We start from the raw sequence: 14,332 nt of genomic DNA, 5'->3' as shown, positions 1-14,332 counted from the left end.
ATTATTTAAAAATCAGTTTATTTGTTATTTTACAAAATAAGCTTCAGACCATGGGTTTATCCAACAAACCTACAATTGAATACACAGAAAAAAAGGAAAAGAAAAGAAAGAAAACAGGCTGATGTACAGAAAAAAAATTAAAAACTAAGAATTTGTTCCATCTCTACTTCTTGGCGTACGTGATTTTCATGGCGCAGACGGCAGTGATTCTAAAACCCTGTAGTGCGTCTTTGGCTACGCCGGCCTGTGTGTCGCTCTCAAACTCCACAAATGATATGTCGTGTTTTCCTGGAACCAGACGAACTTCTTTGAAACCAGGAAACCTGCAGAAAAGAAAGAAGTTCTTGTTCATCTTCATCAAAATCACAACAAAAATGATTTTCTGAATGTTCAGTTGGAGTTTGGAAAACAACATGCTTTAATAAAATTATATATTATATAAAACTAACAGATTCTGTGCAATTTCTATACTACTGATTTTACTGTACATATAAATGAACGTGACCATTCATTGAATTAGATCATTCAATCAGCGAGAACTCACTGGTTGAAGAGCATGGACAGCATCATCTCGTTGGTTTCCTCCGGCAGGTTACTTAAGAACAGGATATGGTTCGGAGGATTGTCTGGAACCTGGGTAAAAAAGGAGAGACAGTTCCTATCTCAATCTTTTTTTTTTTACAATTTTCAAACCATCAAACTGGTCATGTGATTCTGGACCAGGTAAGTTCTGTTCGGGACAGCTAGAGTGGGTTAACCAGGACTACGCTGACAGAGGTTCAAAAAGTTCTAGTTAGTTTCACATTAGGTGGGCCAGGAAAAGTGTAGGTCAAAGGAATATTTGGCCTGGTTGAAACAGTAAGTTCTGGTGGAGCTTCAGAGAAAGGCAGGTCTTTCTGGTTGACCGTGTTCTTACCTGTACTGCAGGAGTGAGCAGAGGTCCTCCAGTTCCCTGGTGATAAAGAAACAAACACATTTAGAGTTCAGAGTCATTACAGACTAATAGGTACTCAATAATGAACACAACATTAAAGACAAACATAAAAACATGGCTGACAACAGTTCACCAACAACTCAAATGCAAACTACTTCAACAATTGTAGAGAAAATATTTCGATTTTTTGTTTTCAAATGTTCAAGCACCTGACAGTGTGATTATCACTACAAGATAAAAACCTAAAAAAAACCCTGTAAAAGTCTGAAGTAAATGTGACTCACAGGAGGTAGTTTCTTGGCAACAACTGCTGTTGGCTCTTGAGCTTTCTTCTTCTTATCCTTCTTCTTCTCTTTGTCACCGTAGGTGCCCCGGCCCTTCATGATGATGTCAGAGTCTGTCTTAGCATACTGTATTCTCTGTAAAAGAAGTGAAGAAAAGCCAGACAAGGTCAAACATTATCACCCATCCACAGTACAGCTCCAGTAGGAGATGGAAGTGTAGGAATGTTAGACCCAGGATGTAGTTCAGTATGTCCAACAGCTTCAGCACGTTTTTAGAAATCAGAAAAAAACAGGTGTAACCACGCCAGATCTGTTCACATGTGCAACTGCGTACATCTGACGTACCATGGGTTTGTTGTAGAAGGGGAAGCCCTGTAACTGTCGGAGGGCATTGGTGGCAGCAGCAAGCTCTTTGAAGATGACAAATGCTTGCCCTCGCATCTTTATTGTCTTCATAGCCACAATGTCAAGAATCTGTCCAAACTGGGAGAAAAGTGCGTAGAGTGACCGCTTCAGCTCTGTCGCAGAATAATCAAAAAGGGTAAAAATAATTAATCAACCATTAGAATACTTGGGGCAGTAATGTACAAAAATATATAAAAACATGACAGACTTTAGATTAATACCTAATTATAAAACATAGTTTAATTATGAAAAGTTAACTATTAATAAATTAACAAAATTAAATATCCAAGTTAGAGAACATTCCAGTGTAACATGATGGTAGTATTACAGAGAAGTATATATGACAGAAAATGATACAATGGTGCCAGACTACAATTAAATGTTAATTTATACACTAATGATTCATATTCACGACTAGAAAACACATTCACCTCTGGTCACGACTGCACGATTTTAATGCTCACCTTCTTTTTTAACTTTGTCATTGATGTTGTTGATGTAGACCGTGTGATTTGGTCTGATATCCATGACGATGACTAAAAACACAGGAAAAACAACAATTTTATTCGACGTAATCACTGAAGACGTTTTCCCTTTTGTGATGCAATTTTGGATATTTTTGCCAATCTTTCACGTAGAGCGAGCAAATGGGTTGGTAGATCAGAAACATATAAATTAAACACATTTACGAAAATCCTAACAAATACAAACGTATTGTTCAAGAAAATATATTCGTTCCAGATTTCGACAATGAACATTTTCCAAGAGGATATCTTTTGACAGTATTTCTAAAATATTTATCAGACTCAGGACCTAGGCAAATCAAAGGATGGCTTCAACTATCACGGTTTAATCAAAGCAACAATAATAATTAAACACAATAACATCGTAGGTGTTTAACTGTTAAGTTGAAACTTAAGTTAGCATTTGTTAGCTTGCTCGTCCTTTCCATTCATCGGAAGGATCAACTTAGCGGCGACAATCTGCCCAAATCAAAAATGTTTCTTTGTTAGATCAGCGGCGTCGCTAACAACAGTGGCTCATGTTTAAACATACATTAACAATGCAAACAATAAGCACAAATATAAAAGACGTACCAAAACGTGAACCTTACCTTGTCTTCTCAAACGCGACAGGAAACGCGCGCTGTAATTGCTGTTTAACAGTATCACACCGCCGCCTGTAGGACTGGATGCTAACTGGAAGTCCGAAAATTACCTGCCACAAAAGCAATTCAGACTTTCGCCACCAACTTCATTGCATATAGTCATAGTTATGATACCTGTGATAATTTACTCTTGACCAGACGAAAAATGGCGATGTCGTTACTCACAAAACGCGGCAATTGCGACGTCTTTAAAAGTCTATAATAATTTCACGTAAGGTCACGTGGTGGCGTTACCATAACAGCCGATTCTGTGCAGCTATCAAACAGCTAGCATTTAGCTATCAGTCCTGTTGTTTCAGGTTGTGGTGTTTGACCATGGTAAGTAACGATTATAAAGTAGTTTACTTATCATGTTATTACCATCATATTTTAATATTAATTCAGCGAGGTTTAAGCTATCTTGTTAGCCTGCACAAAGTTGATGTATCTCAGAGTGTTTGGCAACTTTAGGTGGTCAAGAATCACTGGTAGTTAAAGGCAAAATGTTTCTTTCCCGTTGTTAATTCAGGCGCCAAAGGGTCGGAGACAGGCGACGGGCAAGGGAAAGAAGTCGGCGGTGGTGGACGCTGTGTCCGCTGAGGACATGTCCAAGGACCAGGTAGGAGGCAACAGAACCTGATAATGTTCGACAATGTTAGCATTAGCCTGGGGGGAAAAAAAGAAAAAAAGAAATGGTCACATGACGCGGTGGGGGCGTGTACAGAGCAACATTAGAATTACACCAGTATTTCTGTCATGAAGGAAACGTTAAAATATATAATGTATTGTGGCTGTATATTAAATATAACATTTAAGAAGGTTTCCTGCTATATTTAATTTGTCATTTTTTTTGTGTTCCATGAATGTTTCTAGACTCTTTCTTATTTACCCAAACGGTCAGAATTTAAGCTTCATTTTTAGCAACATGTATTTTTCTTATATATTTTATGTAAACTATGTAAAGTTTATACAGTGGACATGAACCATTTTACTAGTGGCCATTAAGCCTCTTCGTATTGTAGTCTAAAAAGTTGAAATATGCCGTGTCATTTTTTTGTTTTTTTCTGGCCCTGCAGCTGGAGGAACACATCATACGTCTGCGGGAGGAGCTGGAACGTGAGCGTGAGGAGAGAAGCTACTTCCAGCTGGAGCGTGACAAGATGCAGGCCTTTTGGGAGATGAGCAGAAGGGAGGTGGAGCGGGCAAGAGACACACTGAGACACAAGGACAGGGAGAGGGGGGAGGCTGAAGAGCGCCACCGAGTGGAGATCAATGTAAATTGTTCTTTATAATATCTAATCATTTAGGTCAGTTGAAGCTCTATGTAATAAGGCAAACTGGTACAGCAGAGAATCTTATCACATCTATTTGAACAGGTTAAAGTTCTGTTGTAATACAGACTGATGAGTCAGTGTGACCTTTTGACCCCCAGGTTTACAAGCAGAAGTTGAAGCACGTCTTGTCTGAGCAGCAGGATGTCATTTCTGAGATCAAGAATGATGCTGCAGCTGCCACCACACTGGACCAGAACCAGAAATCCGAGGCTGAACTGGACCTGCGCCGACTCATTCAGGCCCAGCAAGCCAACGTCAGAGAGAAGAGAAGCCAGGAAGCCAACAACATCAAGGAGCTGAAACTGGTGAGGACACACCCACATCAACAACTGTTTGTGTTCAGTAAAGTTTTTAAATGAATCTGACTCTGTCCACAGGAACACCAGGTGGCGCTGTTGGAGCTCACCAATGAGTATGACCGTAAACTTGCAGGTGAATAAAAAATTAGATCAATGTTCCTATAGATAGATAGATGTACTTTATTGATCTAGACTGGGAAATTGCAGATTATTATTCAGATTATTCCGACACATATGTACAATCATAGTCTTGGATTTGTTTGTTGACAGAAATCGAGCAAAAATACCACAATAAGATGCAGCTCATGGTGGAGGCTGAGGGGAAAAGACGAAGGGCAGAAGTTATCGAGGTTGAGGACAGGATGAACGGCCGCATCCTGGAGCTGACGGAAAAGCATGAGCAAGCACTGCGGGGTGTGGAGGAGTATTATTCCAGCCTGCAGACCAAAGCACTGGCAGATGAGAAGATACTGAAGGTGAGAGTTGGGGAAAAAATGGGACGGCAATCAATCCTTTCTTAAAACGTTTAAACCTAAAATGAAAAGGGTTAATGTAAACCAAATTATATGCTGAATTGTGTTTTTTTTCTGTCTGTGTTCATCCAGGAGGAGGTAGCAGAGGTGCAGAAGCAGCTGTCCAGAGCACAGAGCGCCCTGTCTGCTGCTCAGCAGCAAAACAAGCGTCTGCGAGCTTCCCTCCAGGAAAATGAACAAAATCTGTCTGAGCTCAATCAGCAGCTGCGAGACCACCGACAGGTCGCAGACGACGTGGCAGTAAGTTCACCCCACCTGTCCGTGTACAGTATGTTCATGTCCTTACCCTGGTGTTAAACAACTGCTCTGTGTCGGACAGGCTGCTGCAGCTCGAGCTAGAATAGCCGAGAAGGAGCTGCGGGAGCTGACGGTGGAGCACGAGATGCTGCTTCAGGCCTTTGAGAAGGTGAACACTGCTCTTCTGCTGCATGTTGACCTAAGGCTGCTCCAAATGTACCAGCACTGACACACGTTTGTTGTTGTGTGGGCCAGGTCCAGCAGGAACGTGATGAGCTGCTGAAGAAGCAGACGGATGTTGTCCTGGAGCTGCAGCAGAAGAGCGGGCTGAAGGAGCTGCTGCTGGAGAGCAAGCTGAAGGCTCTGACGCAGACACTGGAGAAGAACCAGGCTCAGCTCTGCAGTGCACTGGCAGCCACTGCAGCTGCAGCTGCCACCACCACCACAGCAGCAGCAGCAGGCCAGACCACAGGATACAGAGCCGCCCACAAACTGGAGGTGATCGGTCTGTGAAGGCAGAGTTCTGTTTGTAGACGTTTCTGTCAAGATATCAGAACAGAGATGGAATGATGGCCAGACGATATGGCTGATTCAGAAAGTTTCCTCTTCCCTCGTCTTATTCGAGAACATCTGTGCCCTCAAAAATGTTTCTGATCACACAGTAACACGTGTTTGTTTTTGTCCTGATTTCAGGAAATCTTGGCTTCCAAACAAGATTCAATAGATGCTGCGCAGGAAGACTTGGCTCGAGAATGTCAGGTGAGTTTCTGCCAACTGTTTCATAGAACGTGAGCTCATGCAGCAGCTGAGAATGTCTTTGTCCTGCAGGAGTACGACCGTCTGCTGCAGAGCTGCACAGAGACCCTCAGTGCCCTGAATGTCCCCTGTCACAACCTCCTCTCAGCAAAACAGATCCTGACTGGGCCTTCGCTTACATTACCCAGCTGACAGCAAAACTCAACTGTGACAAAACTGAAACTGAAAGAAACTGAAAGAAGACAACATGATCTCAATGGATTTTCATCAATAACATTTATGGAATGATTAAAAAAATGTTCGTTTCTGTGGTTAAAGAGTGTCTAGATTTTTTTTTTGATTTTTTTTTTGTGACCCACTATTGAAGTATCAAGTATTGAATCAAGTTAACCTGGTCACCTCACATCTGTGGATTTATGTCCACATAATCACATGTGGATTTATTTGATCTACAAGTACATACGACTGTATTTGTCACATGAACAAAAGAAAAACCTGTAATATTATATTTTTCTTAAAAATGTTTGGTTTATTTGTACAAAATAACATCTGTCTGTGGCAGGAATCGTGGTAAAAAGTGTCAGAAATGTTCAGTTTTGTACATTTTTGCATTCGTCGTGGCTTATAATAAAAACATGGCAATAATGCAGAAAACACCTGCAGTGTCTCAATGCTGCCACCTGATGGCAGCGGCATAAACTGTAGTAGAGGCCATGGCCCAGTCCGTGTTACCGTCATAATTACCATAATGGAGATTTAATGTTCAACCGCTAGCTTTTTAGCTTGCCAGAGCTAACTAAGGCGGACTAGTTTCAGAAATCCTGTTTTTTTTAGTTCACTGAGTGGATGTTAATATAAGTAGAGCAGATGTTCATGATTTACACAGAATATCCTAATGAATAAGCATAACCCCAGACTGGAGTTGTCAAAAGTTTATACGTTAAAGATCATGTCGGCTATTTGATTCGAAAAGCCCTCTGCATCGATGCTAACAAAGTAAAATAGCACGATAGATATGTCTCTATGGCAGCTGTAAGAAAAAAGGACGACGAAAGCTGTAGCCCTCGTTCAAATTGTTACCAAAGCTGAAATTTGAGTCTATAAAGCTCTGCTTTCCTTGACACTGTTAAAGACATTTTAAAATCAAACACAAAAGTACAAAACACAAGCTACGTGAACAGTTGACATGGCTTACAGATTTCATTACTCGCCGAGACATGCAGTTCAGCAGCCAAAAAAGTATTGCTAGGTTGCGCTAAATATACAAAAAAACCTTCAAAGTAGGAAACTGCAATTGCATTTATTCTGCAGGGAAGTGCACTAATGGCTTTTCGCACCAGCTGCTGTACAGATTCGTATGCTAAGCTAATTAAACCAGCAATTTTGGAATGCAGCCACTTGTCTTAGAAAAAAAACGACCTAAAAACTGTACAGTCTTCCTACGTTTACAGTGTTGATGTTCATGTCCAGAACAGTCAGAACGATTGTAGTGGATAACCTTGGATGGACTTGCAGCCATATACTCTTTTGGATTCACTAAAAGATAACTCTGGTCCTAACCACTTCATCGAGTCGACGTGTGGATACAGGTCCATCTGAGGTTCGTTCAGTGGTGACTTTAACAACTCCCCGTTCAGACTTTTTAAACAAAGTCAGGGATGTTTTTTTTGTTTTTTTTTGTTTTTGGTAGAACCAACTGTCATCTTCATTTCCAGGGATGTCAGGGAGAAACCGACCTGCTGTTTCTGCCAACTCACTCCCTGGGAGGACATTTTGGATTTTCCAGTTCACTTTGGTTTTTGGCACAGTCAGTCAGCCGGTGCCGTGACTGCCATACTCAAACACCCCCTTCTTGAAGAAGGGAGAAAACTCACAGACGGTGTGTTTGGACAGACAGAAGCCAGTGTTGTTTCTCAGTGGCGAGCTGGTGGATGACATCATCACTCTGAACACGTTTTTTTTTTGTTTTTAAAGAAAAAAAAAAGAGAAAAAAACAATCAAAGAGTTAAATGACGTCTACTGTATATTTGTCTTTAGCATGTGTAAATAACAGTGAAGTAAAAGAATAGCCTGCCTCTAGGTGGCAGCGACGCTCAGCCACCATCCGCTCATCTCTGTTTCCAAACAACTTCTTTGGCGGGAACTCAAGAGCTGCAAGCTAAAAGGAGAGGTAGCCACAAATGTTAGTAAGACATCACCATGATCAGACAGGTGTTCCAGGTCCATCTTACCTCTGGATATTTCATCTTTAGGCTAAAGTGCATTTCCCTGAAGCGACTGTACCGTCGGAACACGGTCCATGTCTCGTCCATCACTGAGATCTGAGAAAAGACACATAGTCAGACACAGGTACGACAGACAGACAGAAACCAAAAGACTGAGCTGACTCCGCCCACTCACCTTCACCTCGTACTCAAAGTGCTCGTCCTTGCCCTGGCCTCGCAGCACATAGCGAGGGATGGTAACTCTGACAGGCTCCTGGAGGGCGGCGCCACTCGACACCAGAGGGCGAGAAAGTAAATGCTGCAGAGGAAGTTTGATGAGAAAAAAAAAGAAAAGCCGAGAGGTGAGGAAGTGACGACGGGTGTGAATTAATACCTGGACTTAGATTTACTGTAGGAGAGAGAGATGAAGTGTCTGAATTAAGTTAAAACTAATTTGATCACAGTCCTCGGGGTTTTCATGACATGCAGGTACAAAAGGAGCCGAGGAGGGAAGGAAGGAGGAGCAAAAAGAAAGAAAGAAAGAGGTTTGAAAATAAAGTCTAGATGAAGAACTTTCAACATGAAATGACAGCATTTCAGTTACTAGGAAATACTGCAGTACAAAGGTTAAGACAACTTTGGTGAGAAACTACAGTACACGGGACCTACGGTGCGACTAAACTGACCCCTGCTGGATTAAGTGGTAACTACCTCATGTAGTCAGGTTAATTAGAGAAGTTAGTTTAAAAGTTCACATCTAAAAAGAAAAAAAAACCCAAAACATTTTTTATTATTTTATGAGCGAAACTTAAGGATTTACCAGATTAAAGAGATGGTAGTTAAATACAACACAAGCTTTATTTATTGACAGTAATACAAACGAAACTGACGAAAAAAACAAAACTACAGCTAATTATGATCTTAGTTAAAAATTAAATAAAAGTCAGAATTCTGTATAGAAAATATGGAAATGTGTCTTACATCTCCAAAATGTTGTTTTTATTTTCATAATTTTATATTTATGTAACATTTTTCATGTAAAAGTAATCAGTGGAGTGACTCCTCTTTTTCTTTATTTTATTGCATTTTACGTCACGGTTTTAATTTTAAAAATTCAGAACTATTGTCATAATTTACATTTGTTTTCTCTTCACACAATTCTTTTTATTTATTCATTCTTTTTTAACCTGGCAAGAAACATTTTATAAAAGTTTTAAAAGAATTAAAAAACATTTTCATCACGGCTGAATTTCGTTTATACATATCTTAAATTGATGGAGATAAATTAACAAATATTGAACTCTAAATTATTGGACTTAACCTGGCAAGAAACATTTTATAAAATTTTTAAAATAATTTAAAAAACATTTTCATCATTTTGTTTCTACATATCTTAAATTGATGGAGATAATTTAACAAATTTGAACTCTAAATTATTGAAGTCATCCATAAAACAGGGCGGAGCAGCCAGCGACAGCAGCAGCATCAGCGACAGCCAGCGTCAACTTCAGCGTCAGCGGCAGCCAGCGTCAGCAGCAGCAGCAGCAGCAGCGTCAGCGTCAGCGGCTCAGCTGATTGACCACAGTCACAGCATCTGCTGTGCAACCAAAACACAGCTTCCAGGAATCCCACCGACGGCTGCCGTGGCAGGTCACGGGTTCTTCAGCTGCTGTAGGTCCGGGCGCCGCCTGCTGCTCTTCACTTGGACGTTTAAATGCGGGAAACCTGATGTCCACTACCACGCAGCCGTCCTTCTGCCTCACGAAAAGACATCTGCTGTTGGATCGCTTGCGAAGCTGGAGAACTCGAAAGTGAGGCCGGACTGGGTTGAGAGTGGAGCCCCGCGGCACTGGGTGAAAAACGCCGTCCTCCAGAAGAAGAACCACGTGAGTGTCTGTCAGGAGGAACTGACAGATGTTGTCCTGCTGAGGACGTCTCAAGTTGACAACCCTGACGCTCGTGTAGAGCAGAGGACGGACGTCAGCCAGGGACGGCCTGTCCAGGGCGTCCATGTTCCCGTGGACAATGTAGAGCAAGTCCGCGAGGACCCGCTTGAATCTAGAGGTGAGACGAAGACCAGAATTGTCCAGGACAACGTCGGGTAGGACGGAGGACCAGGTCAGAGAGAGGACCATGAGGTCGTCACAGAGCAGCTGCTGACCCTCAGTATCTTCAGAGAACTTTCCAGGAGCGACAGCCTCCAACAAAACCTTACAGAAGTCCTGGCTGAGCTTGGTGCTGTGAGTGAAGACAGCCAAGACTGCGTCTTCAGAGCAGCCAATCAGGCGCAGGTGCTGTCCAGCCAAACCCACCTGGACCGTCTTGATTTCACTGAGGTTGAAGTGGTGAGAAACGGTCAGCGTGCCGACAGGACCAGCTGATACCACCGTTATGTCCTTTTCTAAAATAAGCAAGCAGCCAGGTTTTGGATTAGGCTGCCCCCTATTGGCTGTTCTGATCCAGAAGATTCCCAGACATTTGCTGCCTTGGATTTGAGGACACACAGAAGCCAACCTTTCTTGGAGTTCTGAGAAGGAACACGTCTGCAGTTCTGCCAGGACTGGAGGCATCTCCACCAGCCTCTGATGAAACACCACAGGACTACAGCGGTCCTGTCCTCGGCTGGAGGACACGGATCCTTCAGGCCAACGTGAGACGTCCATGAACACAGACCTATCGGGGCTCTGAGGTGTATTATTTGCGAGATCCTTTGAATTCTGACCCAGACTTTCTTGATGTGTGTTCTGCTGCACTCCATGAATCAGAGGCAGTTCTTTGGAGACCAACGTCAGGCAACGAGAGATCGCCACCTTCACTTCATCCACTCCGGCGTTCCAGATTACGTCCCGCGTGTCCTGCAGCCTTTTACCTGCATCTTTGTAAACATCAGACAGTTTTCCAACGAAATATCCTAAATCATATCTACTGAGAGCCGACGCCTTCTCCGCTCCTCTCTCTGCCTCTGCGTTTCCTGTGCATTCATCAGTTTTCCTGAAAGTCGTGTCATCACCGAAGGAGCTCAGAGAGTCTGAGGATTTATCACCGACAACTTCTACATCGGCGTCATCTTCAAGATCAAATGTTCGGTTCAGGACATGTGAGTCCAGGAGACGGCCTACCCTAGGACAGACTCCTGCCACATCACCCGTCTGTCCGTCACTTGGACTCACAAAGACATGATCGCCATGAGTTCCTGCATCGGTAACATTTTCATTCTCATCACATCTGCTGTCGTCACTGTTGCTTGAGTTATTAAGTTTATTGAGTTCTGTTTCAGCTTCTTCTACAGGAATGTTCACTCCAGTTCTCCACCATGTGACGTTGTTATGGTCTTTGAGAGGAACTTCTTTTTCAGTCAGGATCTTCACCGTGGGCTCGAGGTTCCCCTCGATGTTGAGCGTTTCAAAGAGGTTTTTGGTTTCCTGTGGGGAGTTTAGCTCGGACTTAGAAGGAGAAGAGTTTGCTCCACGCTTCTCAGCGGAGATGCAACTTGGCCTCCGACCGCTTGCTCTCTGTGTGCACAAGGGGGAGGGAGTCCGTGACTACATCGTCAGAGAGACGTGAAGGCTCTCTGAATCAGGCCAGAATTCACCACATTGAGAATTACAGATCCTGCATCACCAGGTGCACAGCTGTGTTTGTCAAGTGATTCAAAGCCAACAGGGTGAGAAGGTTTGACATGCAGATTAGGAGGACGTGTGAACAACAACACAAACAGCAAAAAACGCAGCTGCGAATTCTTCTACACGTGAACTCACGTGGACCTGAACAGGGCTGTCTGCAGAATCACCAGGAAAAACGGCTTGAGCCAAACTTTAATGTTCAGATGTAAACTTAAGATGCAGCAGCAGGTGACCACACGGGGCAGCGGTTGACAGACTGCTGTGAGCTAAAAATCACAGCTGTATTTGGTTTGGAGGAGTAAGTTTGTGTTTCTGGTCTTGTTGCTGGCAGCCATGTTTTCACTGAGACACACAGAGTGTCCCAGTATTACTCAAGCCAGAGGAGGCGCTAACAGCACAGTCGCTGCTGCTGCTTCACAATAAGTCTCTCAGACAACCCAACTTTACAAAACACGACTACCCACGTTTGATTACAAGGACAAAAACTTTAGATGATTTCAGAAAGGTTAATCCGTCACATTATTGAAAATCTTTTTTCATGCAGTGATTTTTTTTAAAGATAAATTATTTATAAAATATATTACAAGAATTCATGTCAACATGATCAAGTTTTTAATGTGATGAAATGCAAGATCTTACCTCATATTTGAGCTTCCGTTGGTTAACGTTCTGCAGCTTCTCTTCATCCTGAGGGTGGCATAAAAAATTAATTATATTTAGATTAAAACAACATAAATGTTACGTCCAAATTCTGACCTCGGATGCAGAATTTTGATATTCAATTCTAGTAGCAGAAGAAAGAAATCACAGATCTGCAGAATTATGATTATATAGTCATTCCAGAATTACATTTGCACTCATTTATTCATTTATTCATGTGTAAAATTGTTTGGATTTAGAGAATTACTGTTGGTTTATTTTGAAAATTGACACTTGAAGAGAGTGTAGGTCTGAATGTAAAGTTTGTTAAATACACGACAGTTATTCATATCATCACCTTCAGTGATTCACAGGACTGGGATCGATCCACGCCTCCTCCTCCTCCTCCTCCTCCTCCTCCAACACTGTTGCTGCTGCCGTTCATAAGGTTCATCTTACGTAACCGTCTCTGTACCTCTTCTTCGATGTATGCATTTATCCTGTCGCATCAAAGACAGAGAAATCAAAACATTTTATATATATATATATATATTTATGAGGTTAAGTCAAAGGAGCTCTGAGGTGTGTGTGTGTGTGTGTGTGTGTGTGTGAAGGCAGTACCTGTCGTCAGACAGTGGCAGCAGCGTTGTCAGGCTCTGGATGTGGCTGACAGGAGACAGGGTGTGAACCGTCATGTCCTCGTCTCTGAGGACACTGTTGTTCTTGTTGTTGTTCTCTTCTCCTTCACTGATCGTCTGCTTCAGACTCTGGATCTCCCGCTCCACCCTGGAGAAAAAAAAAAATGAACCAAAGCGGACAAAAGAGTATTTGATTTAAAAAACCCCTGTTTCATGTGTCATTGTGAACAGTATAATGTGACATTACAGCGTGGCTGCAGTCTGATTACAGAACTCTGACCTCTGCTGGTCAGGCTCCTCCCCTATCTGGTTCCCCTGGGCGGAGCTCTTGAGTCTTTGTTCGTCTGCATCTGGCTCAGTGGAGATGCTGCGCCGCAGCGCTGAGTGTCTCCTCTCCAGCCGGGCAACCGCCTGCTCCATGGCCTCCCGTTGCTGCTTCTCCCTGGACTCCAGGATCTCCTTCTCCTTTCTTCTGACTTTTTCCTCCTGCCGCACCACGTTAGCGGTGAACTCGTACGTCTCTTGCAGCTGAAGGAGTTGCTGAGCATTTTGCAGGTGGACCTTCAGTTTTTCCTCCTTGTCCTCCAGCTCCTTCTCCACCTGGTACAGAGTGTTGTCCAGCTCTGGCCGGCTGTCCTGGTCCTGGCCTCCTGCAGCGCTCCGCTCCAGCACCTCTTTGACGCGCTGTTTTTCCTCAGTCAGTGCAGGAAGGACTCCTTCAGACAGACCGCTCAGCTGCTGCTCCTTAGCCCTCAGCCTCTGCTGTGCCTGCTTCATCAGCTGCTCCTCCTGGCTCACAGACGGTCCGTCCACCGCTCCCTCCTCCTGCATCTCTTTCAGTTTTTGCTGCTTTTCTGTGAAGGCATTGGCCAGGAGCTGCAAGGAGTTACGCTCAGCTACAACCTCCTGTTCCAGGCGTCCACTCTGCTGTTGTAGGTCTTCCTCCAGCTGACTGAGCTCCCTCAACTGGTTCACCTTGAACTCTGTATATCGAGCATGAGCAGACCGCGATTCGTCCTTACTACTGTCTTCGTCTTCCGTTCGCTCTCCGGCCTCCTTGGCGCGAAGCAGAGCTCCTCTGATCTCTGCCAGCGCCCTGCGCTCGTCTTCCAGGCGGCGAGCGTCCTCCCGGGTCAGCAGAGTGGCAGCGACCTCCTGTTTCTCCCTCAGCTGCTCCTCCAGCCTCCCCACCAGACTCAGCTGTTCTCGCTCCTGCTCCTCCAGCCGCCGCCGCTCTGCCTCCAACCGCACCGTCTGCTCCTCTCGCTCCTTCTTCAGTCTCTTTAGTTCAAGGTAGAT

At 43.5% G+C, this 14,332-nt stretch overlaps 3 protein-coding genes and 1 long non-coding RNA gene across 5 annotated transcripts in view; 1 reads left to right on the top strand and 3 right to left on the bottom strand.

Annotated features, from left to right (window-relative positions):
• Position 1: 1 nt before the first annotated feature.
• snrpb2 (small nuclear ribonucleoprotein polypeptide B2) lies at positions 2 to 2,795 on the bottom strand. Of its 2 annotated transcripts, none has more exons than XM_008316487.3 (7): positions 2,738 to 2,751; positions 2,088 to 2,159; positions 1,564 to 1,736; positions 1,219 to 1,353; positions 917 to 952; positions 545 to 633; positions 2 to 323 (listed from the first exon to the last, which is right to left on the bottom strand). In XM_008316487.3, exons 2-7 carry the CDS (start codon positions 2,149 to 2,151, stop codon positions 164 to 166), a joined length of 657 nt encoding a protein of 218 aa, XP_008314709.1. In that variant the 5' UTR covers positions 2,152 to 2,159; positions 2,738 to 2,751; the 3' UTR covers positions 2 to 163. The 2 variants fall into 2 exon arrangements, with proteins under 2 accessions (XP_008314709.1, XP_008314708.1); XM_008316486.3 differs by having other exon boundaries at positions 164 to 323; positions 2,721 to 2,795.
• Positions 2,796 to 2,871: 76 nt separating this feature from the next.
• On the top strand, positions 2,872 to 6,583 carry LOC103383392 (dynein regulatory complex subunit 4-like). The gene is made up of 11 exons (XM_008316488.3): positions 2,872 to 3,109; positions 3,300 to 3,389; positions 3,847 to 4,044; positions 4,203 to 4,409; positions 4,482 to 4,536; positions 4,674 to 4,879; positions 5,009 to 5,176; positions 5,256 to 5,342; positions 5,429 to 5,671; positions 5,867 to 5,932; positions 6,002 to 6,583. Exons 1-11 carry the CDS (start codon positions 3,107 to 3,109, stop codon positions 6,119 to 6,121), a joined length of 1,443 nt encoding a protein of 480 aa, XP_008314710.1. The 5' UTR covers positions 2,872 to 3,106; the 3' UTR covers positions 6,122 to 6,583.
• Positions 6,584 to 9,082: 2,499 nt separating this feature from the next.
• LOC112487537 (uncharacterized) lies at positions 9,083 to 9,611 on the bottom strand. The gene is made up of 2 exons (XR_003050702.1): positions 9,455 to 9,611; positions 9,083 to 9,320 (listed from the first exon to the last, which is right to left on the bottom strand). It is a non-coding gene; the product is annotated as an uncharacterized LOC112487537 (long non-coding RNA).
• A 52-nt stretch (positions 9,612 to 9,663) lies between these two features.
• kif16ba (kinesin family member 16Ba) overlaps positions 9,664 to 14,332 on the bottom strand; it is a 12,628-nt gene continuing 7,959 nt past the window's right edge. The window contains 5 exon segments of the mRNA XM_017035146.2: positions 9,664 to 11,645; positions 12,396 to 12,443; positions 12,754 to 12,895; positions 13,017 to 13,181; positions 13,314 to 14,332. The exon segment at positions 13,314 to 14,332 is cut by the window's right edge and continues 50 nt beyond it. Coding sequence (XP_016890635.1) covers positions 9,693 to 11,645; positions 12,396 to 12,443; positions 12,754 to 12,895; positions 13,017 to 13,181; positions 13,314 to 14,332 — 3,327 coding nt within the window. The 3' untranslated portion in view covers positions 9,664 to 9,692.

Source organism: Cynoglossus semilaevis, chromosome 9 (genome assembly GCF_000523025.1).
Source record: "Cynoglossus semilaevis isolate Cse_v1.0 chromosome 9, Cse_v1.0, whole genome shotgun sequence".
NCBI classification, from domain to species: domain Eukaryota; kingdom Metazoa; phylum Chordata; class Actinopteri; order Pleuronectiformes; family Cynoglossidae; genus Cynoglossus; species Cynoglossus semilaevis.
This window is presented reverse-complemented; position numbering and strand designations above follow the sequence as displayed.

Coding starts and splice junctions, on each gene's coding strand:
- snrpb2 (XM_008316486.3), bottom strand. CDS start 2,151: ATGGATATCAGACCAAATCACACGGTCTACATCAACAACATCAATGAC. Junction 1,737..2,087: donor TGACAAAGTTAAAAAAGAAG/GTGAGCATTAAA, acceptor ATTCTGCGACAG/AGCTGAAGCGGTCACTCTAC. Junction 324..544: donor CTGTCCATGCTCTTCAACCA/GTGAGTTCTCGC, acceptor TCTTTTCTGCAG/GTTTCCTGGTTTCAAAGAAG.
- LOC103383392 (XM_008316488.3), top strand. Junction 4,410..4,481: donor ACATCAAGGAGCTGAAACTG/GTGAGGACACAC, acceptor CTCTGTCCACAG/GAACACCAGGTGGCGCTGTT. Junction 4,537..4,673: donor GTATGACCGTAAACTTGCAG/GTGAATAAAAAA, acceptor GTTTGTTGACAG/AAATCGAGCAAAAATACCAC.